Consider the following 21,339-nt stretch of genomic DNA (forward strand, 5'->3'; position numbering starts at 1 on the left):
GTGGAGAGACAGAAAGAATGCATGTATTGACCCCAGATATGCCCCCATCGCAGAATCGATGTGCCGCTGGGTCGCTGACCTTGCTGAAGTTGTACCTGGCTCCTCGTGAGAGAAATCCCACCAAGAGCGTTAGTAGTTTGGATCCGCTGCGGTTGAAAGTCCAATGGTAACTTAACGACGTCGTGAAGGGGAGGAAGCCTCGGGAAACAGGGTACCTCTGTGTTTTCTAGGTGGGCGTAGTACTGCCCATGGTAGGTCCAGTGAAGAGTCGTCAAGAGCCAGACTCGGTGGGTTCCGGACCACTCCCAGCCCGCAACAAGACCAAAGTTGGACGCTGCAAATTCATGCATGTGTTTGAGAGTGTAGCAAGAGTTTTGGTACAAGATTCGTTTTCTCCCATTTCATGGCTCCTGTCATTCCATTTGTGAAGAGGAGCCACTTTAGGTTTGTCGCAATATCAAATCATTAACGTATTATATCATCATAAAGGACAAAATGAAACATGATCATGGACTAAAGATTATCTTCTTCTTATGAAATGTCCATAAATAACCTGCTTGGTGCAATCTGCTTCGCTTACAATCTACGTCGGTAGATTGGGAAAGCTAGTGAAAACACACTCGGCAGTTGATTGATAGCAATACAGGGTAAACAGTCCACCACTGATCTTACCCACAAAACACCAACACACGCACGTATGACATGAGATGAGAATCAATCATTCAACACAACCGACGTCTTACACATGAACACACATCACCCAGTAACTGCAAAATGGGCTCCTCAGATATTCCACCGCCTTCAGCACCAACATGGCTCGTCCCAGCCTCAACAGCCTGCCTTTCCGTCGGCATAACTTTCTGGTTAATCGCCTACGTGTTGATGGTCAAACGCAGCCTTGCAACCCACGCCACACCCGCGCCTCTCCTGGCTTTAGGTCTCAACCTAGCATGGGAAGTAGTCTACGCGTTCGGCGTCTGTGAAGCGCCCATAGAAACATTTGGTTTCACCTGCTGGCTCCTCCTCGACATACCCGTTCTATACGCCACGCTTAAAACAGCACCTAGATCATTCTCATCCAGCCCACTCATCGCGCGCAACGTACCACTACTACTAGCTATTGTCTTTGTAGCGGGTTTGGTAGGTAATGGGACGTTTGTATGGTGGTGGCTCAAGGAGCCGCATCGCGGCTATGGTATCAAATGGGGCAAGACGTGGAAGGGTCTTGAAGCGAGAGATACTACAGAGTTGGCATTTTGGTCGGCTGGTGTGGCGCAGATGATATTCAGCGTTTCAGCGTTGGCTATGCTTCTTCAGCGTGGTCACTCTGGTGGACAAAGCTATGCAATCTGGTGAGTTTTATCTTTTCTATTCTGTCTATATGCAATTGTCGGTTCTTGTAGAGGGTGTGTCTTGATCGAAGCTTAGCGAGATGTCATCTCTCACATTGATGCTGCCGTGGCTAGGCCGCGAAGAGCATCAGAGACGAGATTAGCATGTTGGTGTATGCTATTTTAAAGCATGCTCTTGGGGTGTTCTTCATTACACCCTTGAGCTAAGATGCCAGCTTTTCTATTACGAGGTGGTCAATTGAAACGACCAGGCAAGCAGACCCGACAGTTTGGTTACCAGTAGGATTCGCATCCGCTTGTTGTCTCGTCATTAAAAGCAATTTGGGCAGCAATCGCCTTATTCACAAACTCGGCCAGCCGTGCTGACAATCATGCCTCCAGGTTTTGTCGCTTCGTAGGCACCGTTATGGGCCTCCCTGTTTGCTGTATACTGCTCTGGTGGTATTGGCCAGAGGCTCACGGCTTCGTTTTTCACCCTCTCGCCTTGTTCTTCGTTGGTACATCGGTAGTCTGCGATCTGGCGTACCCGTTTCTGTTGGCCCATGTTCGCATGACGGAGAAGGGTCTGCCTGACGGGAGCCTCGTAGATGGGAGAAGACTAACTGAAGCGGAGAAGAAGCACCAGTAGAAGGCGGCAACAAAACATGGGGTGAAGCTTGCGTGTCAGCCACTGTAGCAGAGGAAACATGTCAAGAGAAATTTATGACATCTACAGTCGCTTCCGTCAGGGTGACATTGAACTGAAGGATCCTTGGATGTTTGCATTCATGCACAGGCCATCACAATTGAGAATATTCTACAACTCGAATGCTTACTGCGGACACAACACCCCGTGCTCAGCTTCATTCCACGTATGCAGCTTTCGTTGGTGGTGCATTCGCTCGAATCACTTGTGGCGTCCGCACAATGTAACTTTGGATCTCACCACCTCGGGATATTTGTTGTGCTATGGCCAGCGGGTCGGGGTTGATCAGCTGAACGGCCAATTAGCGTATAACGGAGCGATCGCAGCCGCTTTAGTTGAACATTGTATCGCGTCAATCTGACAAAGTCAGATCCCCCGCAAGGTGATAATCTTCGCTCCCCAACATATAGCGGCTGGGCACAACGTGACGAGCGCACAATGCAGCCTTTCCTTAGCGCAACAGAGATGGGCGAAATCGATTATGATATGTGATAGTCTCGACAATTCAATTAGTTGATTGACCAATAATTGTCTTAATGTCAGATAGACACAAAGGACAGGGAGTAGAGTAGCAAACACATCACATGACCGTGAAACGATGTATAGCAACACCAGGCTTGGGTTCTTCACGAGAGTATTGTTTTCTCCACGTTTGCATGTAACGTTGGCTTTTGTCAATGCACGACGCAGAATCCTTGATGAAAGAGGAGAGCTGTAGCCAGGGTTGAGATATGGCCAACAGTTGTCACAACCAACACACCAATAGGAGAACGAGAAAAGAGCAAACTTGTCCGACACTTGTCTTGCGATAAGCCAATTCCTAGCAAAGAAAACTCATCGAGTCTGTGATGAACCAATCGCGACTCAATCCATTGTATCGGTAACGAAAGAGAAATTGGCAACTCGAAGCGTGAGTATGGCACGGGATCACGATCAGTGGATATACTCGGCATGTCGTCGCAACTGGCATCGGCCGCCGTCAAGACATGTTTGTTGTTGGCGGCATGCATTAATTGAGCTCAAGACACCGAATGACATGTCTTTTTCGGCAAGGGCGACAGTTTGTGTTATCGTCGTTTCTAGACATGTTCCAAACTGTTGGTCAATGAATAGAAGCCTCGAAAACAGACCAATAGACGCGACTCTGCGTCATACACCACACGTCAAGTCACATGCTCAAAGGCTTGTGCGGGTGCAAGCATCTTTGACAGACGATAGGGACACCACGCAGTTAAGGGGGCCCAGGGGGTGTTTGATCTCGATCGTGGAGATAAAAAAAAAAGTCTCAGTGAGCTTGCAGTTACACAAGGCCACGATCAAGTTTTGGATAGCTGTTTTCGGGTGAATGAACCAAGATGGGATTTCCGACGAATTCCCTGTAAACCGGTTATTGATTGAAGCCCATGCAAGGAAAGTCGACCAGATAAATGAGGCTTTTTCTTGTAGAATAACCGGAAAGGGTGTCGAACAACAGACACTTGTCCATCGTCAATTTTTGACAGAAAGTGGCATCATGGGCCAAACCAAGGTTTCAGGGTCCCTTTGTTAAGGATGATAAAATATCCGCAGGGCAATCCCAGTTCACCGGTCAGCGGAGGTTCCATGTATCAAGTCGTTTTGGGAAGAATAGATCTCGGGCTTTCTGCATGGAATCGATCCCAAGAAGAAATGTCGCGCGCACGCCGCATATCTGTTGGGTTGGGTTAGGGATGGTTGGCTATATTGCCATGGATGAATTGGAATTGAAAGCAAGCAAGGAAGAAAAAGGAAGGGTGTAGATATCATTGTGTACAAAAGGGAACAAGAAGAGTGATTCAAATGAAACTGCAAGTAGACAAATTAGGAAATAGATGATGCTCCCGTTTGAAGTTTTAGTATGAATCTAGAGGATCATATGCATCTTACGGGGACTAATGCAGGTGTCATGTGCAGAACTCACTAACTAATGCAAATAACCGGCACTTGGGGCTGCAGTTGCAGTGCATCCCCTGGCTACGATCCTCATTAGCTGCCCAACCCAACTGTAAAAGAGCTGTCAAACCTGTACCCGGCTAAATGACTGCAACCCGATATTGATGATCAATGATGCAACTTGAGATAAATACACTGATGCTTGAGTCTAAAACGCTTTGATTTTGCCACTTTGACAATGCACCCCCCTAACAAAGAGCCTCCTAAAAAGATCAGCCACTATTCAACACGAATTACCTCCGCTAAAACGTGTAGATCAGGTCCAGGCTTTTGGAACCCAAGGTAAACCCCTGGAAAACCGGGCATCCGATCCTCTTTAGAAGCAAAGACCAAGTCCAAGATATTTGCCTCTTTGAACATTACCTCGGTATTAAGCTTTATAGTGATGAAATATCTTGTCACCGCCATTGAGGCACCCGACCGAAAAATTACGGTGCTGCTGCCCAGACACCACAACAACCCTGGCTCATCGAGGGATGCAATGCAATCAAGTGCTGGCTACCTACTTTACCTGTCCATGGGATCTCTTATAGCGAATGAAGCAGGTGTATGTCAGCCGCGGCCCTGTTTTCCCGCTGCGTGCTTCAATTGGGGACTCTCCCCAGACGTGGCAGGGTTTCCATACCGGTGAGCCATACTTGTGGGGTAGATGGCCTCATTGGCGGTTCTTTTCGGTAGCATTTTCATCTCCGCGTCTGTGTTTTTGGCACTCAATTGGCTGGATGCACTCTTTTCTGCAGTGCCAGTGCGTGCATGCAGCAGTCGATCCTGCACCGGAGCTTAACCACCATCACCAAAGCAAGTATGATGAAGTGTACATTTTGTCCAGAAGTGTGTGTGTGTTCCCCCAGACGCAAATAAGAAAAAAAAAGCCAAGGCCCAAGGCAAGATATCGGGCATTTGGGAACGTAATGGCTTTTTGACATCCCACACTTTTGACAACAAGGTTATTATCACCAGACAGCTGTTTGTCAGCCATGAGGGAATACCTTTATCATGACTGTGCCATGACCATACCATGACCATGACAAATTATCACTCATGATACCTTCCTTTCTTCTATACTAGAGTAGCATCTCGGTCAGACTATCCATGATCTTCTTCCGGCCCGGCGCGTCTCACTGTATTAAAGCTGGCTGTCATCTCCGTTCCCGAGAACCCGCCATCCTTGCGTAATAGCTAACGGTCTATACCTTTACATGATGAATGATGCGATGTTGACGTGATGACACCCACCCACCTACTACCAAAAATGGTCCTACGGAATCCGGGGCACAAATGCCTCAGTGAACTGGTACTGACTGAAGTAATCACGACTTTGCCCGGTGACCGAGAGAGTCAAGACTTGTGGAGAAAAAAACCCTGATCATCCGTTAATCACACATTGGCTGGGTTTAGGTCCTGCATGTGAAAGATAGACGCGCTGCGTGTCATGCATCAAGGCTTTTTTACACTCCAATGTGGTTGCTTTGTCTGCGGCCTATCTTTTTCCTTAAATTAAATGCCAAGTTTCATTTCATATTATCTTGTTTTTTAGTCTTTCTTTTAGTCTCTGGTTATGGAAGGCGGTTTTCGTAAGGGCTGGTCGACGTGGGATTCTTGATCATCCTGCAATCACTTTAACGGAACGACAAGGTGAAAGAAGAAAAAGATAAGACGGACGCGGTGTTTTCTTGACAAAGATGATACCGGAGGATGAAGAGGGGGTGACGGATAAGATAACAAATAGGTTTACTTGGCATATGACCTTCCTGCTCTGTCGAAGGATGTGAGACGTAGGATGGGGGTCTATCGCAACCCTTGATAAAGTTGAGGCTGAAGCTGAAGGAGAAACGGAGATGCAATATTCGACATGATGTAGGTATATCAGTTTGCTGGTTATCAGCTTACCTTTGTACCTACCATATACCTGGAACGGCAATCGCAATACGAGTGCGACCGGGCATTGCAAATCATTCAGGCAAAGCACATATATTGGTCATCATCTGACTCTCGTTCCGATTCCGAAATGCACGTCTTCAATGCAATCTCACGTCGGCGTCTTTTGAGATGGATTCTCAACATGGTACGTCAAAGCCACTGATCCTTTGCGAACTGCCGAGACTCGTACACCCTCAGCTTGGCCGGGGACAGAGCCGAAAGGAATTCTCGAATGAAAAGAGAAGATTAAAAGATGGCTTGGGGCACGTGTGGTCTTCGGAGGCTATCTGCTCGTCTCAGGTTTCCGGTTGCCGTGTTTGAGGGATCAAAGCTCATGCATCATCTTCAGATACGGCAGGTAGAGAGTCAAAGGTGAAGAGGTAAGATGAGATGTAAATGACTGGCCTTTGCAGTTACGAATTGCTGTATTCGTGTAACGGTAAGCGGCGAATAGCGAAGTAACCGCGCTTTGCGTTGATCAATAGCAATGGTCTCTTGCCTCCAAGCGCATAGACCTCATTCATTACTCCTCGTCACTACTCCATTCAATAGTTTGACTGGGCATGACATGATGTTCATTCAACGTCCAAGCACACGATTAGTCTCGAGTCAGAAAAACTTAATCGTTTAGAGTAAGCATCTCGTGTGGTTTCGTTTACTAGTACAAGGCTGTTAGCTCAAACTCTGATAAACCTTTGCATTATATAGCTATTCCCATGAGAAAAGAGACAACTAATGGCCGAGAGGCCTCATAAACTGTAAATCTTCCCGTGGAAGGTCCATGGAAAGAAGGAGTGAAAGATGATGTACGTAATCGGGAAGGATGAGAATTAAACATTCCTTGGCTCTCCCTCTAAAATGTCTCACTTGAGTTGATGAAGAAAAAGAAAAATGACAAAGCAGGGAGCTAACATGTTTGCGGGCAAAACTACCGGCGGATGAAAAGCCACAGGGGAAAAAACGACGAAGCGTTGATGATTAAGACAAGATGGTGGGAGACAAGGTTTACATGGGGGCGGCGGGATAAGAATAAGAACGTGGGGATTATAAATGAACCGTTTTATTTAATTTATACGATACCGAAGAGATCCGAGCTGTAAAAGAGAAAAGAGAAAAGTAAGGTAAGGTAATAAAACAAAGTTTAAGAAGTGATGCAGATCGAAAAGTGTCTAAGATTCATCAAAGACGTTGTGATGTGATATCTGCATCTATCGCAACACCTTCTTTCTTTTTGACGCTAAGTTTGATGTTGCACGTGTAGAATAGATTAGATAAATGACTGCGGAATTTATGCACCTAGAGAAAAGGATGAGACAATTAATTAACTGGTATCAAACGGCGCCAGATGGAACAATCCTTCATCGTATCACAGAACTCGACCACCCAATCATTCATCACATCACACAAAGATATCTGATTTATCGAAATGACAAACTAAGAAACTACCGTGCATCTCATCTCTGGACACGCGGTTATCGTCTATTGTCAAACCAACCACGGGACCAAGTAAATGCCGCTCTCCGAGGCAGCAACCTAGGCAGCAAATCATGGCAGAACCCGGCCGGCAATTCCCACGAGAGCGGCCCGTAGCGGGTTCTAACGACGACACTAACGGGATGAGAATCCTAATTAATCTTGGTCGTGCCTTGGTTACACCGTTTTTTTCTTTTCTCTTGATGTTGATCTTTCATTACTGCAAGGCTATATACATGACATACTACAGATGGACTGGACTGGGCATAAAAAACAACCCGGATGAACAAGCCTTTTTTAGCCCCATTCATGAAGGAATCCCTGCGATCATCATCGTATCGCGGCCGGCAGAGAGGTGTAGTGTAGAGGAAGGAATAATAAGAAAAACTTGGCAGAAGATCATCACGTTGGGTCTGGGATTTTTTAGTCTGTTTTTTCTACCAAGTGCCGAGATGATCACTTCGTTTAATAGCCAATGTGACAGATTTAATGATGGTGAGCAGGTAGCGGTCTAATTGTATCTTGTATTTCATTTCCTTGCGCCAAACAATATGCAAACTATCTTTCCAGTCTTTGTGGGCTATAGTCCTGTGTCCGATTGTGTCCCAAGTTGTAGTACAACCATTGTCCTCCCATGCGCGATGAAGGAAAAGACTGATGGTGAAAATAACGCCCCCGATGCCCGAGTACAGAGAGATAGTAGAGTAGGTGACGATGTATAGTAGAAAAAGAAAAAAAGGAAAAAGAAAAAAAGTGTGGTTTGTTTGCCGTTTCCCTTTCCATCCCAAATGATATTCCTTTCCCATTGAATGCCCGGTTTCCCATATTTCCTTCCATGCATGTCCCGCCCAGGTTGAATAGAAAATATAAAAGCACGCCAGTAATAAAAAGTAATAATAGCAAGACTCCCTCCCGTGCCTGATGTGGTTTTTGTTCTCTCTTTTTGTTTGGTCTTTTCTCTCTTGATTGTTTGATGCGCGTGGTCATCGGACCCTTTTGAGGTCTGCAGGACGACGAGCAGTAGCGCCCGAGGTTGGTTGATGTGGCGCCTAATGAATGATTGAGTGATGAAGTAAGGTGTCGTTGATAGGTGAGGAAGGATCTTTGTGAGTGTCGCATCGCATCGCTAATGAATTGATTCGATTCGATCCATGGAGTGGCAAAGGATGTGCTGCAGCTGTAGCGTGCAGAGCACTGTAGTGGAGTGCATCACTGCAGTCCATGTCTGAGCCCCCCCATAAGCCCTGAGCTGTCGGGTTGATCGACGCCCGACCTGACCTTTTGGTCGCCCGGGTTGACCCTCCTAAAAAAGGTACCAATTCCAACGCCGAGTCCCCCACTTGTGAGAGTAAACCAAATAAAGAGAGTCCAAGTCCACATCGGCCAAAAGAATAGGTTTGCACCCAATAGAGCCGAATAATTCTTTTCCCTTTCCCAAATAATAAAATAATAATGCTTTCCTTGCGCCTGGTATCGAGTTTGTCGCAATAAAATAGACTTTTTTCTGTTTGTTTTGTTGTTCTGTATTCGTTGATTCGTCGTGTATCTTCCCATGTGGGGCAATGTCTCACTTGAGTCGACCACCCGGTGGAAGTATGCACCAGATGGGATATCAAGTACCCGACTCGTACAATGTGTGTGGATGGAGTAGTTCGTTCCTTGATAAACTCAACCAAGGTGTCGGTTTTCGTATACCCGTCATGTTGGATACAACAGGTCGAGTAGTTTGGCTGGCGTCAATACACATCTCGACCTGCCGAGTCGTTCGTCGTGTCGTTCTCATTATGCTCGGAGTTGAGGAGAGTAGGACATGCGTGACTCGGGACGCTGGATGAGCTTAGCCCATGGGTGTTGGCTTGGTTGTTGGCGTTCTCGGCAGGCAGCTAGAGAATTAATTAGTATCGTGGACCCAAAAAAAACACTTAATCTTCCATGGCTAGGTGGATAAATAGCCTTGGAAAGTAGTTAGATAAACATACCACAAATGTCGTCACCCCTGTTGATCAAAAACCGTTAGTAAATGTATGCAAGTGAATGGATATACGAGTTGACTCACCAGTACTGCTTGCTCACAATGGTGGGCGGACACCGACGTTCAGTCTCGATGTACTTGGGACACCATGATTCTACCAAGTGGTAGTGATGTTGGCAGCTGAGCTCCTTCTACAAGAGGAAATTGTATCAGTATTGTGTCTTTCCATCCATCTATTATGACCATGTGTGTAATATGGACTCATGATGTGCCATGACTTACATAGATGTAGTTGCACATTGTGAAGTGAAAAGCGGATCAAAAGTCTCGATTCTAGTAAATCGGTGATCAAGATGAGTAGATGATAGAGTGTCGAAAGAATATCCAATCCAATCCAGTTCAGATTCTGTCGTTGTATATATATGATAGAGTGGATAAAGGTTGTTTGGTAGTAATGGCGGTAAAAGAGGTGTTGTGTTAGCTTGATGGATATGAATGAATGATACACGGCTATAACGTCGACGTCAAGACAGCCTCGAGGGAAAGGTCAAGAGTATTTAAAGACAAGACAAGACAAGACAAGATGGACCCAAAACAATGGAACAGAAGCTAGTTTTCGGAATCCCTACGGACGGGGGCATCCATGAGCTGGGCTGAAGGTTGTTTATAACAACCAGTCCAGAGGGAAGAAGGGCCCTTCCCAGTTGAGGAGGAGTCCATAGAAAAACCCCCTGTCATGACAGACTCGAGGGAGCAGAGTGAAAACCACACACCCAATACCGACCGGTACGTAGGGGGGAGGGGTGTGATGGGGGGGTGGGAGACATTCCGTGAGCAAGGGGTCTGGGGTTTCTTTGGTTCTGAGAGCTGAAGAGCGGGAGGGAGTGAAATAATGCACGCCCTTTGTCAGTATGCAGCTATCGAGGTCATGCCCGAGGTCTTTGTCAACTACCGGGGGGTCTTAATCTAAGGCGAGCAATAGGCCAGGGCAGGGCAGTGTTAGGTGGCCCCCTAGGCCTCCCCCCCCAAGACGAAGCACCTAGAACGACTGCTAGAACCGCTACAGTTTAGTACGGGGGTAACACAGACCAACCTACGAGCCCTTGAGCGCTTCGGCGACTGCGAAGTGAGGATGAATGTGGTCATGGCTAATTAAATGACGGAGGTGAAAAATAGGACAGAAAGAGAAAAAGAAGACCCTGAAGAAATACTCTTTTTTTACAACTAATGACTGACTCACTTTCACTCACCGAGCGCTGGTCGAAGCTCCCAAGGTGAAAAAAGGCAAGTTGAAGCACAGGCGTTTCAATAGTTGATGTTATTCACAGATATTACTCCCCAAGGCAGGTAGTTAGGTGTAAACGAATAACACAGCCCACCGCCGGCATATTCGTTCGCGAGTAAGTTGTCAGTCAACTGGCCAGCATAGCAATGCAACGCATGCATGCATGCATTGCCAGCACGAAACAGCGTCTTGAACATGGCTTGGACCCTTTTTCTCTCAAATCAAACTCCACTGCTGTAGCAACATATATCAGACATGACAAGACAAGAGTAGACTAGACAACACAAAAGACAAAACAGACACGCGCAAGACGGGACAAGAATCACGAGCATATCGCGAGACCGCCGGCAGTTGGTCAATTCCAACCTTGATGGACCGCAGTTTTTTTTTTTTTTTTTTTTTTTACAGACAGACAGCACATACATACATTAGGTATGAATCATTGAAGCTATTCCCTCTTTTTGTTTGCGTCTGCAAAGAAAACAAGGCTCACATACATAAAGATTGGGTACTCACCGACAAATATAAACTCTGCCACAACACGCAGCAGTATCTATAAAAAAAGGCCGCTATTCCCATTCTCTCTTTCTCTCAGTGGGACACCTTTCAGGGTGTGTTTCTTTTTACTCCACATGGTCCCCTTCTTAAGCGCTGTTTCCCTATGGATGGTTTTTCTCTCTTTCTGCCCGCCAGACCGCGCCCTCTCTCTTTTCTCTCCAATGTCGCGAATACCGGTGAGAGGATAAAAAAGAGTCAAGAAAAAAAAAGAGGGGTCCCTGTTTTTTTACAAAAAAAGAACAGGCGAGAGCAAAAGATCCTCTTTCCTACCGCCTCGTTCTTTGAGGTGAGTAAGAGACGAGACGAGAGGGAACTATCCCCACAACGGTAGGCAACTCACAGACAGAGAGAGAGACGAAGAGAGAGATACCGCCTCATCAATTGTATTGTCTTTCGCGCTTAATTATTATCTTCTGTTGGTTTGTTGGTCTCTTTTTGCTTATTGGAGATGAGCGACAAGGGATCTTGTCTTCACGTGCCACCTATTTCCCCTCCCCTCCCCATGTGACCAACATCCATCCCCCGTTTGAAGGTATCCCACAACGGTTCCGCTGCGGTACAGGTACAGAACATAGGCGGTATCACGGAGACTACATAAAATTGCTTTTTGGGAGGTCATGACAAGAAAAAGAATTGTTTTTTTTTTTTTTGCCATTCAACTTAGTCATGGTCGAATATGTCATTGCATGCATCAGGGGGCGATACATCATGATCTACTTCCGTTGCCGCTGCCGGTATTGTATCGTATTTGCTTTTTTGGCTGTCCCGTCATTGAAAAAGGGATCTACCGAATCAATAATGCAACGCAAGTGGTATCAATCAGATAAGTCGAGTCAATGTAAGACAAAAAGAAGACATGGACCACCGGCAGACCTCAGGTCAGTTCAGGTAGTGCACGTACTGCACATCACATCAAACTCGGAACGAACAAGATTTTCTCCCTCCCTTGATGGTGATGATGCATTGCTCGCATTGCACATGCAGCGCACGGTCATTTGTAGTTTTGTTTTACAATTGGGGAAGTTAATTATTACTTCTCTCTGTTTAATATGACATGACCACCACCAGCATAGGTCATATAACAGTCTGACCCACCATTCGGTCTTGTCTCATGTCATGACTTTTTCTTCCCTTCTAGACGTTCTTCTGGATTCATATCCATGAGGTTGCGCTTGGACAGTTGACGCCATTTCTTTTTTACTTGATCCTACTCTGCTCTCGTATGGTTTATAATCCACCTTCATGTCATGCCCCCCCTTCCCCTCCCCCCTGACCCTGGTTAATAAAACAAGACCACTCTCTGTCGCTCAAGTACCGCGTACTGTACCGTCTTTGACACACCAATGCCGAGTGTATCACAATTCGGAGGAATGGCCTTGTTTCGAAGATGTCGGTCTGTCAAAGATTGGAAGTTGCTCAAGCAGAAATGGAATAGAGTCATCAGACGGCCCCATCATATGGAGTAGTACACGAAAAGCCCACAGTTATTAACTGGTAGCTGCATGCTACTACACACATCGGCTGCAGTTTTTTACTCCACTGCACACGTGGTGGGATGCCGGTAGAGTAGTCGAGTTTTTAGGCCAAACTCAATGTGGTGAATAAATGCTGTTTTGTCCTGTCCTGTCACTCTGCCGAAACAAGCACAGTTCAGACAGTACCCGCTACCGGGAGATGAGATTCATCAAGATGAATGACGCTGGACAGGGCATGCGAACCAATAAAGTATTTTATCACGTTGTGTTTATTTTTGGTCTCGACTCTTGCTCATTTAGAATTACGACGACAATGCCAATATTCTGTACAAACAGTCACACATGATTGAATTCCTGTACTCTGTGCGGTCCTCTCATCCATTTACTTTCCTAAAGAGGAACCGGTCAATACGCTGGACTGCCTGTCTCTAGGTATGCATGCATGCATGCATGCAGTGCTATATGCAAGCCTTGCTGGCATACAGTCCTACCCTGTCGCGGATTCCCACCAATGACACAGATAATGAACACATAGACCCCTGTTGTGCCATTTCTACATTATCTCGATTCCATGATACAGTAATAGACTACGGCTCCGATAATGTTATATCATTTCAATCCTAACCGACACGGAATCTCAAACCAGTCCCTCAACACTCACTTTACCATACTAGGTCATTTCTCCACTGAACCATGGCCATGAGCCCCTGAAATTTTTGAGAAACAGTGCGTCATAAACAAAAAGAGAGAGCAGAAAAGTCCTTCTGGAAGGATGGGATCATTTCCACAAACCCACACTTGGTCCGACGCCGTCATTCACACCGCTATCCAATCAGCCCTGCAAACCAGCAGTTTACTGTACCTCATTCTCCTTGATGGGCTTGAAACTCTAGGGGGCCCTTTTTAGACTTTACCGACTGGCTGGAAGGAGGAGAGCAGGCGACGGGCTCTAGGAAGCTTGTCCCCGTCCCGAGGCGGCGTCATTAACTGAAAGTGAATATTGATGTGATTGTTTGAGTGAGTCTCTACTGCATGACCAATATTACCAGGGACATGTCAAGATCCTTCCCACCACGTTGCTTTTCACAGTGAAAAAGGGTGTCATTCCATCCTTAGTCAAACAACCCCCAATCTCACCTTGATGAAGCCGTCGCCAAAAGTCCATTCTCCTTAAACAGTCAAGGCTCGCTATCTGGCCTGAGTGCTCCCTGTCCTCTGACGCCAACCCAAGTCCTGACTGAGTCTCTCCCCCTAGTAACATTCGCGTTGTACAGTTGCAATTCATGGCCCCCCTTGCAAGTTGCAACAGGCGAGGGGGGCCTTTTCTGTATGCCAGCCAATCAAACACGTCCCAGCTTTCTTCTTTGGCGTTCCCAGGACGCGGGCTCGGGCCTCGGGATGTTCTGCTTCTGCGGCGGGTGTGACGACCCGGTGCTTGTCTTTGCTTTGCTGATTTACGCTGGTCTCTGTTGTCACGGGCGCGCTTTCAATGCCCTTGTTGGTCAACAACGTTCCATCCTTTATTTTCTTTTTTTCACTGTTCTTGTTCGAAAACGTAGTTTCGTATGCGAGTGGGATGGGCGACAAGGTTCAAAAGAAGCTCGTCATTCTAAGCGAAATCGATAGTTAGAGACACTGTCCCTGATGAAGAAAAGAAAATAAAGTGAACGAACCAACAGCCGTTGAACACAATGTTAGGTAGAGTTGAAACGACGCATGTTTTGTAGACTACGTTGTACAGCCCATTTGCTGTGCAGATGATCATCGTCTTCATTACCTCTTCTTTCTCCTTGCGGGGGAAGCTTGCATCTACGACAATCCTTCTGTAACCCTTCGTGGCGTGGACCAGGTCTAGAAGATGCTTGGATTCACGTCAGGCATTGACTTGACAGGTCTCGCGGGCCATGTCTCGGAGCTATCCCTTTATCAAGGTCTTTTCCTTTCTTTCTCTACCCTTATTCTGTCATGATTCCGTTTCCTTTACACCGATTGCTTGGTAAAGTTCCGCCACGTCCGTAATAACCCTGAGCCTGATCCTTCAGCCTGGCCTTGGCTCACAGCTTCCCATTACCGAGCAGACGGACGGGGCCTCCACTCAAAGGGCTCCATCTTTTGGTGTCATGGCCTAGGATCGTCCGTCGAGCTGTGCCCTTTGTCCACCGTCAGGTGATTTACCTTTTCTGTTAGCAAGAGAAAGGATTTTTTTCGCCCGGGCAGCAGTAGATCATTGACCCAAGAATGTGTTCTCCCTCGTCTGCCGGTGGCTGATCCATTTGGTCTGTGTTCAATTTGACCAGGGACCCATAAGACCCAGAAAGTTAGTAACGGATTTCCCGAGCTCTTGGGTTCGATCAAAAGAGAAAACAAAAGAGACAACAACTCTCTATCCTAGTTTTACTACCCTTTAGCTTTTCCAGGGCGAGATTAGCTCGGTTGGTTCTGTACCGAATGCTACCAACTCCTCAGACCTCCCGAGTGAACTACCGGTATACATACACTACAGACACACACGCAGATTGCCAGTCACACTCTCATACTGCGTATGCAATAACTGGAAATACTGATAAAAAAAACAATGCCTCAAACGTTTTGTGGAGTGTGCATTGTACATTGCATTGCATTGTTCACTAATGTAGATGATGCAGCACCAGACCGCCACTTGACAGCTGTGCGATCCATTCCATACCAACAACGCATGCATCGTGCATAACAATCACAGAGTCTCGAACTTGGGTGGCCTTTTTTTTGTTGTTTGTTTGATGCCCGATATCTTGACGGTGAAACATAAATGGGAGATATTTGCCTCAACGGGAAGTGAATGCTACAGACGGGAAGATATGCAAGACAAGCACAAAAGCTGTCACAACCCCAGAGTTTTCGATGTAACTTGTTTAGATCTCAGTTCCGGTTTGTCACAGCAGTAGCGGAATGTTACCGCTACAAAGATGGAAGCCGTTTTGAAGGTATCCGTAAAGACAACTAGCTCACCGGTCAACCTGGTGCGTTAATTTTACATGAAGCACCCAACGCTCACGATGTTAATGGGTTTCATGAAGAGAATTGAACGTTTTAAATTATTGCCACTCAATACTTAGTGTCATGTCATTGTTAATTCGAGTTAGTTTCATGTTGGTAGCTTTCTGTCGTTGTATGGAGGGTGAGTTTTGGTTCCAGACATGGAAGTGCCGCAAATACCCTACACCAACAAGACAAGATAACATGATTCTCACAACAGTTGATTGCTCAGCACACTAACTGAGCGTTAACTGAACAGGTGAGGAATGATATGCCTCTATCAGGATCATACAAGCCATCACATGGCTTGCGCCCTGAATGATGAACTGGAACACAATCACGTTACGAGCCGGGTGTGTTCAGTTGCCGGACATGAGCGTGCCTAGTCAAGACATCAAGGTATCCAAGGCCCGGCATGTAATAGTTGTGACTCTTCTAATATCACTCCACCCATGCGACTCAATTTGCCATGCCGACAGCACATCATGGGTGTCGATATCTCGCAAGAGTCAAGGTACGGGGACAGTTTCAGGGTTGCCCAGGTCATTCGAGACTCTCTCCCTAGCATACCAGTCACGGAAACAAGCAAGAAAAAGTAAAAAGAAGTTTCTGCCTTGTCTTGTCGGCCAAGGTATCTGCAAGTTGGCCTATCACTGGGAGGATCATCAGGGCATGGCCTCACATCATCTTCACACCCTAGCTATGTTTATTATATCCTAGACTGGGATTAATGCTGCGGAACCAACCTGTTGGAAATTTAACGAGATGAGCAGAGCTGGGTTTGTCCGTATGTATACGGTAGTTGTGTCTGAGCTGATGCTTGGATGGAGACATCCGCCAGCACTTACGATAATGTGACAAAACGAAGCTGCGAGTAAAAAAGTATAGCACGGGCCTATGACGCGAGAATTATGCTGTTTTTCTCCCTGTGAGACAAAAAGGGCCTGTCAGTCTCTTTGTGAACTTAGTTTGTGCCTGACAAGAAGCTCGGGTATGCCCAATTCCCCTTCTGAAAAGGGAGGAAAATTCTTAGCTTACTGCCCTGACATGCCTCCCTTTTGTTAGTGCCGAAGATTAAGGGTCCATCCAGTTCGTAGATCGTCTTCAGGATCGTGTAAAGCAAGACACTCATTCGTCAGAAATACAAAAAGGCATCAAAGAAAGAGGAGAAAGATGGACGTTGTTGGGCATCAAGATCTTCACGATGGCAATATCCACTTTCTGACTATCTCCATCCCGAGGCAATGGGACATGCTCATCTGGTGGACTTGGCAACAGGGTCTGCAACAGTCTAGTCAAGTTAGTCACCAAACGGTTGGGGTAAAGCTTAATCTGATTTGTTCTGTTACCATGTAGATAATCTCAATCCTTTGACATATATGTATTTATATGTCTGGGAAGCTTGTACAGAGTCGTTTTTGGAGATCTAAAAGGCTTGGCTTTATCGGAACCTGGGTTCGGAATTGTAATCGGAGGACGGGCACTTATTAATTCGGCGTCGGCGTCTGCTAAGATCCCGAATTAGTGAGATCATCCCTGCATTACTCAAAAAGGACTATATAGGCTTGGCTATTCGTGCATGTATGGAGAGAGTACTCTGTATCAAGATGAGTAAGTCCCAGCTGTAACCTAGGTGGAGGAGGAGGCCATTCCCATGACCGTATTGCAGTGAAGGGTTTGTCTCGTCTGTTGTACTATAGTTCAGGTGAAGCATCATGATTCAATCATTGTCATTTATCATTTTTCGGCAGAGACTCGACTACTCGTGGCGGCCCGTGGGCAGTACTTGTTAGATGCATGTTATGCACGACTTACAAGCTTCTTGGTGACGATCATGGTGAGCTAATACAGTACTACTACCATTTTACTATCAATACGTCGCAAAGTCTGAGCGTATTCCTTTTTTTACTGTGGACGTCAAGTGAAACTGACACATCTCCAGTAGTTTTGTACTGTGCCGTCGTAGAAAAAGCTCGTAATGATAACCCCTGCTTAGCACAGCCCTGCCGCATATCGTGCGCGCAGGACGATCAAACCTCAATTCCAGGATTCAGCGCACGGCATATCGCCGGTTATTATTTTGGCCTTTTGGCATTTGATTGAAGTATCGCAATGGTAAAAAACGGATGTTGTATGGGAATATGGTTCATGGTGGTTCGACCGGACGAGACATAAAAACCTTGATGAGACAACGGTGGATGGGGGGGGACACCAAGCCCCGAACTCTAAACGCGTACCCCTAGGCAGAGTTTACAAGGGCTCGCGAGGTGAAAGGACAAAAGCACTTTGCTAGTGTACCGGTGCTAGGTAGCATCGGCACATTACACCTTTCATCAAACGGCCAACAGAAGCTCGCGTTTCCAATCAAACACCATGGAGCACCTCTCCGTAGTAGCGGCGGATGCATCGCAAGGCTTCCCCTAGCGGGGGGTGGTGGTAGTTGGCTTCCCAAGTCTCCTCATCTCAGCCTCTCAATGCTCTCCATCTACGGATTGCCTTGTCTAGAGTTATTGAATTATTCTAAACGTGGCGTGACCAAAGTCTGGACCAAAAGAAAGGAAAATGGGTACTGTAACCTGCCGAGAACTTTGATACGCTCTAGTTGGTATGGTGTATACTGATACTACTGCATGACAAGGCTATCGGAGGGAGTGTATATTGCGAGATTGACCGTCATTTGCGAAGACGACATAGAGTTGTTTTCTCTTCTCTCGTCTTGAGATCTCCGGGAGGCCTGCTTGCGATCAGACATGGCCTCACGGGAATAGAAACCAAGTACCTAGGTAGCTAGACGAGAGAGATTTGAGGTTGGCGAGAGAGATTTGGTTTACTTGGTCCCTGAGGATCATATTCCTATCTTGGAAGACGGAGCGATTTGATATTCGCCGGTTCCAGATCTTTGGGTCCGTTGGGCATGAATTGGGCTTCAAAGATGCTGAAGTTTCTGTAAAGAGTTTGCCACTTAGGAGGGAATGGAAATGTTGGGACAGGAGAAGGATTACCATAGAGAGTACATGGGAATAATGAAAGTCTTGTAAATATGCATGTGTCGTGTCCATGTTGATGCCCCTGATTGAAGAGTGAGAACCGAGTGCTCTGTCTCGAGGTTTGGGGGAGTTTCTCGACGAACTATGTGAACATTATTGAAAGGAATACGAAACGTTGTTCGAGTAAACGCAGGTATGTATTAATGAATTGCTTCTTGAGTCTTTCTTGCTTTGTGTCAACAAGTTGAAGCCCCCTTTGCCATCCCTTCACCGATACACACACTCATCCATCGACACTCATCCCCCAATCGATGAACAAGACACCCATCTCCTATCAAATAACAAGACACTCACTCCTATCTCTTACGAATCTATCCAAGGTTCTATCTCGCTCCGCAGCTCAACCAAATGCTTCGCCAAAGCCTCCTCTCGATCGCGAAACGCCTGGAAAGAAACATCCACAACCCCCGAGAACATAGAAGATGCCGTTCCTGCCCCTGACCACCGCGCCGTCGAGCCTCTGAGACGAGAAAGAAACTCCTCTGCTAGTTGAATCGTAAGAGACATCTGCAGAAAGGGTGACGACTCGACGGCGAACGAACCGACCGTCACGTCGGGTAGTTTCCAGAAGCTAAACGTCGCATTGGCATCGGGCTGGGATATAAGCTCTGTGTGTACGAGGTTGAACACTCGTTGATACATGTCCAAGAGTCGAACATACGTCGATAAAATGAACATGGCGTTGCCTGGGTCACTTCCATCGATGGTGGAGTGATGCATCTTGTTGCTCTCGTTACTCGAGGGAGGCTTCTCGAGGATGTCGGCGACTCGACGGGTCAGCTTGAACATGTCCTCAATGGGAAAACCCTGGCCTCTAAACCTCTCATCAACAGGACGTCCTAGAAATGGTCCATCCTGGGGAGAAGGTAGAGCTGACGCCAGGTCCAGAAGCCGGGCGTTGATGTCAGACAACTGCGCCATCCAGTGAATCGGGGGAGCCTCGGGTTGCTGCAAAGGCGATAGGTCAGCGTCGTGCCGGAGAGTGATCTGCCTCGGCCTGAGTCTGGTTCTAGGCCTCTGCTTTGTTGTTGTTGTGCGCCGCGGTCGTGACGCGCGCTTGTCAGAGGAGATGCTGTGCTCAGGTGCACAGCTTTCACCAGCGCTGGTCAGGGGCACAGGCACTTGTAGGGCGTCACCCTCTGGTGCAACTTGATGATGATGATAAGGAGGTGCTACTACTGGTACTTCAGGTTGGAGAAGAGTAGGAGTGGTGGTCGTTGTTACTGGTTGTTCCCAAAAGACAGGAGGATGATGGTGATTGTCGATGGGGAACTCGGGATGAGATAAATACTGAGGGTTGTTTGTGAAAAAGGCCAGCTGTTGGTCAAAGGTAAAGGCAAAGTCGGCGGCGCTGGAACTCGAATTGTCGACGGGATCGGGTGAGACAGGGACATGACTCTTAGACGTCAGGCTGGCTGTATGGGGTACTATTGGCACTGCTACTTTCCATACCTCTCGGCAGTGAAGTGAGTCGGTTGGATCCAAGACAGAGACAGAGACTGGGTGATATGACAGAGAGAAGAGAAAGGAAGAGGGCACGTACCCGTGTCGGGTGAGACAAGACTCGCATCTTCTTGGATGTCGGTCCGTCGTCGTTTCGGCGAGCGGCGTTCAGTCGATGAGGCCGAGTTGAGTGCTAGTTGAGAAGGGTTGCTACCGTTTTCCACAAGTTGCTGCTGCTGCTGTTGGTTCTTCCTATATCTCAAAGAAGGACTTGACTTGCACTCCGTCTTGAGTCTCACGCAGCGCTCGCACGGCTCGTCGTTATATCGTTTGCAGCTGAGTTTCTGAGCGTGGCAGCGATCACAAGCTTTTCGAATCACCGTCTCGGCCATGTTATCCTTAGTGAGAGAAGGAAAAGGGGGAAACAGATCGGGGATGGCCAAGACATGGGGTATCCCGAATTTGTTTATAGAAAGGAGGAAAGTTGCTTAATGCCCATGAATGCATACTATCAGAAAAAGAAAACAAGGGACCGTCTCGATACTGCAGCTTTCGTGTGGCACAGTAACCGCTCTCGTGAATTCTAACAAGGTAAAAACTGACAGGAGTAAGAAGGGAACGAGGGAAAAAGCCCTTGATGCATCAACTCGCCTAAGGAGAGTGTCGTGCTGCATCTCGTCTCCTGTATCTTGCCAGTGAGGCGGTTCCGATGATGTCGGTACCCTCGTCGTGAGACCTTGTCAGGGAATCCGATCCTATGGATCGACCAAAGATGAGGATGATGACGAGAATTGAGAACAAGTTACCATGTTTCAATTCTTAATCTCAACTCGTTACTGGGTATCAATAGACCTCAACACAATACTCTTAACACTCTCACCATATCTGTCAATTTCTTCCATCCAAATCTCAACAAGCGGTGGCGTCTCGTCACTTTTCATCTTCCAATGTATCACAACAGCACGCCTTGTACTCCGTCATTAACCTCGAGGGTTAGCATGTCGTGCAACGTGAAGCACGTCCTTTCTTTTCACACTCTGTTAGCCCTACTATTTCGAGCCTCGTTAGTGTTCTGCCTTTTATTTCCCCCCTTCCCGCTCACCGCAGTTTTGGGTAGGAGGCTTGAAAATCGGTATATCAGTT

General features: G+C 46.9%; 4 protein-coding genes across 4 annotated transcripts; 1 reads left to right on the plus strand and 3 right to left on the minus strand.

Moving 5' to 3' along the window:
- Positions 1 to 774: 774 nt before the first annotated feature.
- FSST1_007149 (uncharacterized protein) lies at positions 775 to 1,980 on the plus strand (the record flags this gene model as incomplete). Its single annotated transcript, XM_083236732.1, has 2 exons — positions 775 to 1,352; positions 1,734 to 1,980. The coding sequence occupies 2 exons, from the start codon at positions 775 to 777 to the stop codon at positions 1,978 to 1,980; spliced, it is 825 nt and encodes a 274-aa protein (XP_083083110.1).
- FSST1_007150 (uncharacterized protein) lies at positions 1,690 to 1,896 on the minus strand (the record flags this gene model as incomplete). The annotated part of the gene is made up of 1 exon (XM_083236733.1): positions 1,690 to 1,896. The coding sequence occupies one exon, from the start codon at positions 1,894 to 1,896 to the stop codon at positions 1,690 to 1,692; it is 207 nt and encodes a 68-aa protein (XP_083083111.1).
- Positions 1,981 to 9,137: 7,157 nt separating the features above from the next.
- FSST1_007151 (uncharacterized protein) lies at positions 9,138 to 9,673 on the minus strand (the record flags this gene model as incomplete). The annotated part of the gene is made up of 3 exons (XM_083236734.1): positions 9,138 to 9,284; positions 9,475 to 9,564; positions 9,656 to 9,673. The coding sequence occupies 3 exons, from the start codon at positions 9,671 to 9,673 to the stop codon at positions 9,138 to 9,140; spliced, it is 255 nt and encodes an 84-aa protein (XP_083083112.1).
- A 9,383-nt stretch (positions 9,674 to 19,056) lies between these two features.
- Positions 19,057 to 20,588, minus strand: FSST1_007152 (Zn(II)2Cys6 transcription factor domain-containing protein; the record flags this gene model as incomplete). The annotated part of the gene is made up of 2 exons (XM_083236735.1): positions 19,057 to 20,168; positions 20,297 to 20,588. The coding sequence occupies 2 exons, from the start codon at positions 20,586 to 20,588 to the stop codon at positions 19,057 to 19,059; spliced, it is 1,404 nt and encodes a 467-aa protein (XP_083083113.1).
- Positions 20,589 to 21,339: the final 751 nt, after the last annotated feature.

The sequence above is a fragment of the Fusarium sambucinum genome, chromosome II (genome assembly GCF_050947815.1).
Source record: "Fusarium sambucinum isolate potato_lamoka chromosome II, whole genome shotgun sequence".
In the NCBI taxonomy this organism is placed as follows: Eukaryota; Fungi; Ascomycota; class Sordariomycetes; order Hypocreales; family Nectriaceae; genus Fusarium; species Fusarium sambucinum.